Source organism: Ochotona princeps, chromosome 11 (assembly GCF_030435755.1).
Source record: "Ochotona princeps isolate mOchPri1 chromosome 11, mOchPri1.hap1, whole genome shotgun sequence".
NCBI lineage: Eukaryota > Metazoa > Chordata > Mammalia > Lagomorpha > Ochotonidae > Ochotona > Ochotona princeps.
Window position 1 is genome coordinate 48,822,534 of NC_080842.1, and position 12,012 is coordinate 48,834,545.

At 49.5% G+C, this 12,012-nt stretch overlaps 1 protein-coding gene across 3 annotated transcripts in view; it reads left to right on the forward strand.

The window, feature by feature from the left end:
• Positions 1 to 10,332, forward strand: part of RBM47 (RNA binding motif protein 47) — a 30,000-nt gene extending 19,668 nt beyond the window's left edge. The window contains exons 2-5 of one of the 3 annotated variants that reach the window (XM_058670173.1): positions 421 to 1,592; positions 2,253 to 2,459; positions 4,125 to 4,345; positions 9,857 to 10,332. In XM_058670173.1, the coding sequence (XP_058526156.1) occupies positions 452 to 1,592; positions 2,253 to 2,459; positions 4,125 to 4,345; positions 9,857 to 10,087 (1,800 nt within the window). In that variant the 5' untranslated portion in view covers positions 421 to 451 and the 3' untranslated portion in view covers positions 10,088 to 10,332. The remainder of the gene's footprint in view (positions 1 to 420; positions 1,593 to 2,252; positions 2,460 to 4,124; positions 4,346 to 9,856) is intronic. The other 2 variants (XM_004579137.2, XM_058670174.1) reach the window with 2 other exon arrangements.
• Positions 10,333 to 12,012: the final 1,680 nt, after the last annotated feature.

Genomic DNA, 12,012 nt, shown 5'->3' on the forward strand with positions numbered 1-12,012 from the left:
CTTGGGACCCTGCACCCGCGTGGGAGACCTGGAAGAGGTTCCTGGTTCCCGGCTTCGGATCGGCATAGCACCGGCCGTTGTGGTCACTTGGGGAGTGAGTCATCGGAAGGAAGATCTTCCTCTCTGTCTCTCTCTATGTATATCTGACTTTGTAATAAAATAAATAAATCTTTAAAAAAAAAAAAAGCTCAATGGGTACTGATAAAGTGCCTGCGCAGTCCATCCACCCACCCTCCCACTGCAGTCACCTCTGGTTTTCCCTGCAAAACAAGTTGACTCTTTCAGACCATTTCTGGCCTGCTGCACCTGCAGGACAGCCTCTATCCGATTCTCCTCCAGCCTTGCCAGGTCCTAGCGTTAGGTGTGGCAAGAAGCCTGGTTCCGGTCCCCACTCATCGTGTTCTTTTTCTGCCTCTGCAGGTTCCCACCAGCTGTGGATGCCTTTGCCATTATGACCGCAGAGGATTCCACTGCAGCCATGAACAGCGACCCAGCCACAGCCGCTGCCGCAGCCGGGTCCTCAGCCAAAGTGCCTGAGGGCGTGGCAGGTGCCCCCAATGAGGCGGCGCTGCTGGCGCTACTGGAGCGCACCGGCTACAGCATGGCGCAGGAGAACGGACAGCGGAAGTATGGCGGGCCGCCGCCAGGCTGGGACGGGCCGCACCCGCAGCGCGGCTGCGAGGTCTTCGTGGGCAAGATCCCGCGTGATGTCTACGAGGATGAGCTGGTGCCCGTGTTCGAGGCAGTGGGTCGCATCTACGAGTTGCGCCTCATGATGGACTTCGACGGCAAGAACCGCGGCTATGCCTTTGTCATGTACTGCAACAAGAACGAGGCCAAGCGCGCCGTGCGTGAGCTCAACAATTACGAGATCCGTCCAGGTCGCCTGCTCGGCGTGTGCTGCAGCGTGGACAACTGCCGCCTCTTCATCGGGGGCATCCCCAAGATGAAGAAGCGGGAGGAGATTCTGGAGGAGATCGCCAAAGTCACCGAGGGCGTGCTGGACGTCATCGTCTACGCCAGTGCGGCCGACAAGATGAAGAACCGTGGCTTCGCCTTCGTGGAGTACGAGAGCCACCGCGCAGCCGCCATGGCACGCCGCAAACTCATGCCGGGCCGCATCCAGCTATGGGGCCACCAGATTGCCGTGGACTGGGCCGAGCCGGAGATCGACGTGGACGAGGACGTGATGGAGACCGTGAAGATCCTCTACGTGCGTAACCTCATGATCGAAACCACCGAGGACACCATTAAGAAGAGCTTCGGCCAGTTCAACCCAGGCTGCGTGGAGCGCGTCAAGAAGATCCGCGACTACGCCTTCGTGCACTTCACTAGCCGCGAGGATGCCGTGCGCGCCATGAACAACCTCAATGGCACCGAGCTGGAGGGCTCGTGCCTGGAGGTCACGCTGGCCAAGCCCGTGGACAAGGAGCAGTACTCGCGCTACCAGAAGGCGGCCAAGGGCGGCGGTGTGTCTGAAGCGGCTGCACCACCACCCAGTTATGTGTACTCATGCGACCCCTACACACTGGCCTACTACGGTTATCCCTACAATGCCCTCATAGGACCCAACAGAGACTACTTCGTGAAAGGTTAGTTGGGAATCTCTTCTATGGGGTGTGACCTGGTGGCCTAGAGTGCTTGGGTTTAGGTTCTTGGCTCTATTATGTGCCCATTATGCACTCCCTTTTATAGCCTGCAAAGAAGCAGATCCCTCAGGGTCAAGGCCAAGCCACACAATCACTTGGGAGTTTGGGGGCAAGATAATGTTCTGCCTTACCAGGGACCACCCTAACCAGGGCAGGTCGCAGGTCTTCTGGTATGTAGCTGAAAATGTTGCTTATGAATTGAAAATTTTGGTGGGGGCCAGTTTTCTTTTTTTCTAAATCATTTATTAAGATGTATTGAAGTGTAGCAACACACTGAAAAAGGCTTATATAAGTTCTGCATGCTGCCGTCCACTAGCTGGGCCTGAAGCCAAGGCAATGGCCCTGAGGTCCCAGGCCTGTTTTCTCAAGTATACACGTTCATAGTGGATTCCTCTTTTCTCTGAAGGTGGCTGGGAGCTCACCTTGTGAGGCAGTACTGAGGCTTCCTTGGGGAGCCCGCTCAGAGTGTCTTGATTCAGCCCAGGGAAGAGCAAAGGTATAAGCACCTGCAGCTTGCAGTCCTGGTGCACAGCTCCACGCGAGAACCCTGCGGAAGTCTGTGTCCTGCGCGCTGCTCACCGTGTCTTGTGTTGTTATTATAAGCAGGCAGCGTAAGAGGCCGAGGGCGAGGTGCAGCCGGCAACAGAGCCCCGGGGCCCAGGGGTTCCTACCTCGGGGGATATTCCGCTGGCCGTGGTATCTATAGCCGCTATCACGAAGGGAAAGGAAAACTGCAAGAGAAAGCATATGAACTCGTGCCGAATTTGGAAATCTCTTCAGTCAACCCAGTTGCCATTAAACCTGGTGCAGGTCAGTACACCTGGTGAGGTGCATATTTCTGCCGAAATCCCTGCCGTGTCTTGGACCACGTAGGAAAGTGTCGCAAAGGCTGTCACTGGCTTTCGGGATTTTTCTTCCATCTGTGACCAAGTAGGCAGAGTTAGGGGTGGGAACAGGGAGAGGAGGAGAGGAGGAGAGGATGTGAGCTTGTCTTTATCTTCTATGAGCTAAAACCTGTCTTTTCCTTACATAAGTCAATTTCTGCCCCAACCATCAGAAGCCAAGGGGGCTATGACCAGTTTCGTGAAAATCAGGAAGGAAAGAAAAATTCCCCTTTCAAGTAGAAATGCCTGCTTGTGTGGGCTCAGTGGGTTGGTGTTGGGGACACTCAGTCCATTCAGGCCAAGGATCTTGCATTTTGCTGTCATCCAAGGCCCCACATGCCAGGTCCTTGGTCCCCTAACATGAGACAGAGCTTCCGACCCTAGGCCACAAGGAGCTTCAATCCCATCTTGAGAGCTCAGTGCAAGCTCGCTAATATAGCACAACACCAGATAAGTATCCCAACAGGGAAACTTCAGTCCATGGGCAGCCACACCCCTCTCCCCCCAACTCCAAGATTATTTACTGGAATGGCCAAGAGAAGAGATGAACTCTCCAAAGGCCTGGACTAGCCAATGCTGGGCCATGCTGAAGCTAGGAGTTGTGGGTGGCAGGGCACCAAGTACTGTGCCATAAGCCACTGCTTTCTCAGGCACATCAGCAGCCAGCTGGGTCAGTAGAATAACTGGTTCTCTGATCTGGGATGTTGGTATCACAAACACTGACTTAACCCATTGTGCTATAATGCCTACCCCTGGTTAAAATTTTAAATGCATGTTATTGAGTAGTATATGTATCATTGAGTACCTTGTAGTCCTTGGAGCATGTCAATATTTATCTTTTATTAGAATCACGACATCAGAGAAAAGATTCTTTATGGATCTATTTTCATATTCGTGCCCATCCTTTCAACACATATATACACAATTCCCTAAATCTGGGTTAGTAACTTTTCCTTTTGATTTCCACTAATTGGACAGTGACATTCAGCAAGTGCTGTCTGAATCCCTGGTTGAAATCATTTCTTTGAATTTTACTTATAAAAATTCTTTGAACTGTCTGGTTCTACCAAAAAGGAAAGTTCGTTATGTGATTGTGAGTGGACATTAGAAAGGAGGAATGTTCTATTTTTAATGAATCCCAATTTGCAGCAGTGGTGTTGACATCTGAAATGTGGAGTGGGGTGGAGAAGAGCCGCCCAGATCTCTGCTCCAGAAATGAAACTCTCCTGTACATGTAATTGTAGGAGAGTGATCCCGTGGGACAGGCATGGCACTCCCGCTGGGATGGGTCTCCAGTCTCACTTCCTATTCAGAGCCCATTTCCTCAGGGTTGGGGCGGGGGGTCCTCGCTGGCGTGTGAGATAGAGGATGAGGCTGCGTGTGGACATAGTCCAATCTTGGGGCAAGAACCAACCCTTAGCCTTTGCGTCCAAGTATGTCTCCTGAGGGACTCCACGCATAGGTGGTTCCTTCCGAATCACAAGAGAGAGGCATTTGGTGCCACGTCCCAGGCCGCCTTCCGGGCAGCTCCTTGTCATGTTCCAAAGGTAAACCAGGCTGAGTGCTGTTTCCCCTCTTGCTTCTCTCGCAGTGGCCATCCCTGCCATTGGGGCCCAGTATTCCATGTTTCAGGCAGCTCCGGCGCCTAAGATGATTGAAGACGGCAAAATCCACACCATGGAGCACATGCTCAGCCCCATCGCCGTGCAGCCTGACCCAGCCAGCGCCGCTGCTGCAGCCGCCGCAGCCGCCGCAGCCGTCATTCCTGCCGTGTCCACACCACCGCCTTTTCAGGTAGAGAGCCTGCTCCAGGTAGTGATCGCTCTGTGTGTGTGTTCATCAGGACTCAGTACCCAGGGTTTGCTGAGCACTTAACTCTGTTAGAACTGTTAGATTGGGTGACACGGATGCTTTTTATTGTGAATCATAACAAAACAATTAAAGTAAGAATGATACTGGCCGGGGGCTGGTGTTGTGGCACACCGAGTTAAGCCACGTCTGCTTGCGAGGCTGGCATTCCAAACCAGAGAGGGTTGGCTGGAGTTCTGGCTGCTCCACTGCTGGTGTGTCTGGGAAGGTAGCAAAAGATGACCCAAGTGCCCCCCAGTGGGAGACCAGAATGCAGGGCCTGACAATTGTGATCAACTGGGGAGTGAACCATCTTGTAGAGGATTTGTCTTTCAAAAAATTTCAATTTTTTCATTTTTAAAGGAATAGTACCGACCCAGTATTACCATTTTAAACGTGTAGGTTTTTCCCCTCAGTGTCATACTGTTATGTAGACATTGTCATTTTAATGGCACTCAAACCTACAGCTCATGTTGGTAAGGAACTGACGTACAGAATGCACTGGGATAATTCACTTCCACAGTGCAGCGCGGTGATGAGCTTATAGATGTAATCACATCGAGGCACGTTTTGTGTATCTGTAGAGAGAAAATTTCACAGAATCTGCCCTTCGTCATCCCCTGGCACCGTTCCCCTGCTGTTTGCAAACTCACCTTTCCTCTCCGGCCTCTTCCCCACTGTTGCTCAGAACATTTTTGTTTGTGGTTCTTCCTGTCCCATCTCTGAGAATCTTCCCCCACCCAGCCCAGAGCAGAGCAGTGCTGGCCGGTGGCTGCCCCTGTGGTGTAGCTCCCCAGCCCTGGAGGCCATGGCTTAGGTTTCTCCTTCAGTGCACAGCGCGTGGGGACAACATTTGTTAGTTCCCCGTAGATTTTGTTAAAGCTTTTCTAGAGAAGGTGACCATTGCCTTTACACCCATTACCAATACATGGGCCCATCTAAATGATAAAGAATATTACACAGGGCACAAGTTCCCCAGTGATTTTGAGAGCCTTAACTGTCCTGTTCAAAGAGTCAAACCATTTGAGCCTGTCATCAAGTATTTCAGAGGAGTTCTACCTGTTGGTTCACTCCTCAAATGCTCCCAACAGTCAGGGCTAGACAAGACCAAACTCAAGAGCCTAGAACTTGATCCCGGTCCTATAAGACAGTGGTGTCAAGCCCTCACTACTGCCTGGTGGGGTGCACAGGACGCTGGATCAGATGTGGAATAGCTCAGATGTGGGACACAGGTGTGCCAAAACTGCAACTTAGCCAAACACCCACACCTTGAGTATCTTTTTTAAAACTTGTATTGGAAAGCCAGATATACAGAGAACAGAGAGAGGAACTTCTGTCCGCTGCTTCACTCCCCCACTGGCCACAATGGCCTGTGCTGCGCCGATCTAAAAACAGGAACCAGGAGCTTCTTCTGAGTCTCCCACGCGGGTGCAGGGTCCCAAGGCTTTGGGCCATCCATGACTGCTTTCCCAGGCCGCAAACAGTTAGCTGGATGGGAAATGGAGCAGCCGGGATATGAACCAGTGCCCATATGGGATCCCGGCGTGTACAAGGCAAGGACTTTAGCTGCTAGGACATCCTGCTGGGCCTCCTCGAGTATCCTTTAACATAGGTTCCCTAAAGAAAAAAATATACCGGAGGTTGACTATTTATTTACCCATTCTACTAAGTTATTGTAGGTAAATGTTTTTAGTGTACCTCTGTCTTGATGAAGTTATTGCACATATTTATGGAATGTCCTGATAGGACCAAGGTAAGTGGCAGATCCATCCCCTCCAACATAGAACATTTCTTAGTGGTACCTGTCCTCCTGCGGCTCTTTCAGTAGTTCCCTGCTGCACAGGAAAGCAGCTTCATCACGTCCAATTTCCTATTCCTCTCTGAGGAACTTGTGGACACTTGACTGTGGTGAGTTGCCTTCGTTCTGTTCAGCTTCAACTTCTAGGCCCTTGGGTCAGACTGTTAGAGGTTGCTGTCAGTTTAAGCCAAAGTGAAATTATTAGCTGACTCCTGTGGGGATTTTTTTCCCCTCCAGTATTTTCTGCCACAGGCCTGGACCTACTTGGTGTCCTTTGGAATGGCTTCTTGGGGACTGGGGGCTTGGTTGCTCTTGGTCTAAGTACTTGGGGTGCTCAGCAAGTTACTCCCCTTCCTTTGAATTCTCTGTCAAGTTACAGCATAGGAAGAGGGAGCAATTGCAAAAAAAAACACCTTTTTTTCTGAGTGGGAGCAGGACTGGAAGTTGGTGTTCCTCTTGGCCGCCCTGTGGACACTAGTGGTCAGCCTCCCCTGCCTTGCATGTGCCCAGCTGTGTTCTAGATTAGCTGTTTTTTTCCCCCCAGTGTTCTCCATTTTCACAATCTGTGCCCTAGGCCAAGGTGGAAGCACCTTCTGGCTGAGTTAGTCTCTCCTCCCCCTCCTCCACTCCATGTGGTACTTGTCAAGGTCACATACCTGATTTCCCCCTGGGTTTCCTGGTTCATGGCTCCCTTCAGTTGCTCTTGGCTGCTGGTCCTGCTTGGGACTATTGTGGCAAAGAACCATGACCTGTGCTGGTATCAGATGAACCTTTAGTGACATTAAAAAGGAGAAGTAGAGATGCAAAACGAAATCCACAAAGCAAACAGGGGAGAATGGTGACTGCCTGGAAGCATTACTCACAGCCTCAGTGCTCATAAACCTGGGACAACAGGAGGAGGTGGAAGCGCAGCCACAGTAGCTTGAACTCAGTTTCCATTTCCTTACCTGCATTAGATTATCAGCATGGCAGATGGATCTCCAGCTGCCACTGTTGGGAACATATTTACTCTTTCTGGTTAATGAAGTTGTATTAACATACTTGTGCGATATGTGACTCTTTCCAAACTTTCCAGATAAGAAAATCAAGGCCCAGAGACGAATAGCCTATGATAGCCCAGAATTAGGGTGGCAAGATCAGCTGCCTGCTCTATGCCTGCTGTTTGTAACAGGGACCTCACTGGGAAGGAAAAGAGGCCAGGGGCCTAGTGACCCACTCTTTGTTGCAGGTTGCCAAATAGAATTTGAGGCTAAAATGGAAGGATGACTTTGGTCCATCCCACAAGTTGAGCAGCAGGTGCAGACAGGCCGAGCCTGCCAGTGCTGCTGGGTCGCTGCTCCCTCCTCCGACAGGGTCAGTCCATCGCTGCTGTGCCTCAGCACAAGGACGCTTCGGGCCCGGGCACCCAGCGACAGCTGGCTCCCTAGAGCACAGGTTCCTAAAAGCAGCCAGGTAACAGCACAGTCTTGTTTCAGACCTAACAGTGCTACCATAAGACTGGGAGGGAAACTATCTTTGAACAACGCAACCAGTACACCATTCAACCCTGGTGTGTTCTGTATCTCCGAGTCCTCCAGATTTCTGTTCCTGGAATAATTAAGATAGAATTTGTAGATAGGTGGGAATCATTGAAAAATGGTTCAGGCGGTGCCAAGCTTGGATTTTTTTAGTTCCTCTCACCTTAAATCAGTTCATGATCAGACAGAGCTCCCTTTGAACTGTCTTATGGAAGCAGGGAGTGTGGTAGGATGTCATCCCACTGAACACAAAGTGCACAGGCTCCCATCTCGAGTTGCTCATGTGTGGCCATGAGTTGGGTATCTGGCAGCAGTGAAGATGCTGGGCAGGGGCAATTTGGATGTCTTCTTACTGCATGTCTCCCAGTAGGTTAAAGCCCAAAGCATTCCACCTACTACTTCCGTGCCATCCTTACTTGTGTCAACCTGAGGAAAAGCAGAAATAGAAATAATTATGTGGGCCTGGCAGGATAGCGTAGTGATTAAAGTCCTTGCCTTGAACGCACCAGGATCCCATATGGGTGTCAGTTCTAATCCCGGCAGCTCCACTTCCCATCCAGCTCCCTGCTTGTGGCCTGGGAAAGCAGTCGAGGACGGCCCAAAGCTTTGGGGCCCTGCACCCGCGTGGGAGACCTGGAAGAAACTCTTGGCTCCTGGCATCAGATCGGTGCAGCACCGGCCATTGCGGCTCACTTGGGGAGTGACTCATTGAACGGAAGGAAGATCTTCCTCTCTGTTTCTCCTCCTCTCTGTATATCTGACTTTGTAATAAAAATAAATAAATCTTTAAAAAAATAATAATTGTTAGAAAATGGGGGTTTCCAAGTAGGTGGTGGCTGGCCAGTGGATCCTGTCACAGAGCTGAGTCACTGCCTAGGACAGAGATAAGACTTAAAACAGACACCCTTAAGCCTTAAAACAGACATACGCGAAATGGAAAAGGGAGACCCCATCAAGTATCACAGGTGGCCTGCATCCAGCTGAGGGTGGATTTGCTTGTTGACTCAACCCCACCACCCGTGGGTGCTTGTTCCTGGTACTGAGGTAAGAACACAGTGGTGAAGCTGGTTAGCTTAACGCAGTATTTATGACCATGAAGGTTGTGTGTCCAGGTAAAGTCCACTCTTGGGTACACCTGATGGAGTGCGTGACTCGGTGTCCAAGGGAGCTGCATGAGCTCAGGTGTCTGGCTGACCTGTAGCAGGATTCACAACAGTCTGTCTCTCAGGGTCCTTCCCTGCGACTTCTGCCTTCTGTGCACTTGGTCTTAAACCTGCGCCAGCTCATTTGGAAGGAAAATCCCTTGTCTGTCACTGCAAACCAGCCTTCTTGGAAGCAGCTCTGCTGTTGCTGCCATTTGCGGACTGAACCAGCAGATGCGAGATCTTTGTTTTTCCTTCTAACTCTGCCTTTCCAATAAAATCTGTCGGCAACGCCGTGTACCCTGGGCCGAGCGGAGGGACTAGGGTTACAAACAGACAGCACACAAGACAACACAAGACAACACGCAGTGGGCCACTCTTGTACACAGAATGCCAACTTTATTTGGGGTCCGCCTGCATCTTTATAGTCTGCTTAGTCCCTCCCAGTATTATCCCAATGTTCAAGCAACACCTAAGCTCCCCTGGGGGCATCTTAACAAAAGCAAAGTAAAGAAGAGGGAACTTGCAGTCAAGCCAGGGGCTAAATGTATCAGGCCAGGAGTGCCCATTCTGTTACCCCTTAGGTAAGCTGTGAAGTTAACCCTTGGGAGACCGGGGCCTACAAAAATCTTTTTTAAAGATTTATTTATTTTATTGGAAAGGCAGATGTACAGAGAGGAGAGACAGAGAGGAAGATCTTCCTTCCGTTGATTCACTCCCCAAGTGACTGCAACAGCTGGTGCTGTGCCAATCAGAAGCCAGGAACTTCTTTCCAGGTCTCCCACGCAGGTGCAGGGTCTCAAAGCATTGGGCCGTCCTCAACTGCTTTTCCAGGCCCCAAGCAGGGAGCTGGATGGGAAGTGGAGCTGCCGGGATTAGAACTGACACCCATATGGGATCCTGGTGCGTTCAAGGCGAGGATCTTAACAATTATGCTATCACGCTGGGCCAATAAAATCTTAAGAAAAAGAAAGCTGCAAGAAAAAGACAAGCTGAGATTCTTGCCTCTCCTCTCCAGGGTCGCCCGATAACTCCAGTCTACACGGTGGCTCCAAACGTCCAGAGAATCCCCGCTGCTGGGATCTACGGGGCCAATTACGTTCCGTTTGCTGCTCCGGCCACAGCCACGATCGCCACACTACAGAAGAACGCGGCCGCCGTGTACGGAGGCTATGCGGGCTACATACCTCAGGCCTTCCCCGCTGCTGCTATCCAGGTCCCCATTCATGACATCTACCAGACGTACTGAGACTGCCGCAGCGAGCGCAGACCAGCCCACAAAGCTGCCACCACCAGAGGCCCACTGGTACTATTTATGAAGAAAGCCCATGTTGGAGTAGCACATGTGTGAAACCTGGAAGTGAAGAATGTTATCCAGAAATATTTTATATACATGAAGTTGTCTTAAGACTGTCCAAGTCAGCAGGCCTGTGTTCATGCATTTCTAAGACTCGTACATTGGTTCGTGCCTTAATAACAACACCTTGGAAACTATTTGTATACCATACTACATTTGTATAGAGGTTTTTCTGTGTTGTTTTTTTTAAGGATATATTTTCAGTATGAAGGTTATTTTCTTAACTTCTGCACTCCAGAGATGTGTTTTGTAGTAACTTCCATAATATATCAACTGTATATATTAAAAAAAAAGCACACCTGAGCAGCTAGGAAACTATCTTGAAAAATAATTCACTATTTAATGATACAAATGGCAGTGCTTTCAGATCCCCCCGAGAACATTATTGTAAAAGTTATACTGGAAAGTGCAATGTCCAGACAAGTCACACCTCTGTCTGCTGGCAGTAAGGGTCGGTGGTGTTCCCCCATGTCATCCGTGACAGTTCTGCTCAGTCTCTCCTTAAGCCAACTTTCCAAAGACTTGTCATCCGGAATGCCATGTGGGAGAGCTCTCGGCTGCCACCATGACCTTGGGGCGCCTTTATTCCCATGTGCCTCGACTCTTATGTGATCCCCCACCTTATCCCCTCTCCCCACTCCCCTCGGTATCTGATAACTTAAGGAAAAAACCACCTGAGGCCTTTATCCTACTTCTTGGGTTGTTTTGTTTTCTTAGGGTTTTTGTTGTTTTGGTTTTGGGGGTGGGTTGGACAGGTATTAGCTCCTGTTTGCTGTTTTCAGTAGCAGAGTACAGGTGAGCACAAGGTTTTAATATGTTTGCATAAGGTATCTTTGCATAGCTATTGTCAAGTATAACATTTTCAGTCCCTTTCCAATGCTTTTTCTCTTATTCCTTTTTGAAGTGAGAGTTTTTAGAGACAAGGAATGTATGTTATTGCAGACAAGACACCCGCCCTCCCAACTCCGCCTAAGGACCTGACAGCAGGGAAGTTTTATGTCTTGGTAGTTATTTGATCATGTTCCGTGCAGACGTGTGCATCGTCCTCAAGGGTGTCAGGCAGGTGGCTTCCTGTGCAGGGCTTTCCTCCATGACTGTGCGCTCAACTGGGCCAAGGAGAGTCCTGGAAGAGTTAAAAGGAGGTTTATCGTTCTCTTCTAATGCTGGGTTTTAGTCCTTTATGTTGCAAGCGTTCCTGAGTCATAGTTTGATACAAAAACAAAACTTTGCTTTGAATGTTAGTTTAAAAAAAAAGATGTGTTTTATTAGGGAGTAAATGTATCAGTGTTCTGTGCCTACCTAGAAGTTTCTGTCGAGCAGAGTGAATGTAAAATACAGTAAAATGTTGAGATGGCCATCAACTATATAAAATACATCAACTTGGATTCCCCTCCCCCCGCAAAGGGACCCATCAAGGATGTGAGGTGCAATAACGTAGCAAGAGTGAACAGCTGGGTTTTTATATCATGTTGGAGATTATAAAGATCTTTCCTATCACTGGGTTTTTTTGTTGTTGATGGCTGAATTCTTACCTGTGGAATAATAATAGGATCGTGCCCTTAGCAAATATTTAGTTTTGTTTTTTTTTTTTCCTAAATGCCTTCTCTCCCTCCCCCCCTCATCTTGGGTTGAGATGAGTTTTTATATATAAGGAATATTTATTTAACTATTCTATGAAACTATTGAGTGTCTCGTACGGCCTTTAAACATTCCTGACATTCCTTTCCATGGTTCTTAAATGACATGAAGTGAATGTGCAGTGTTGTTGACGGGCCTGGCAAGCCGCATCCAAACTTGAATCTGGGCTGGAGGCACCG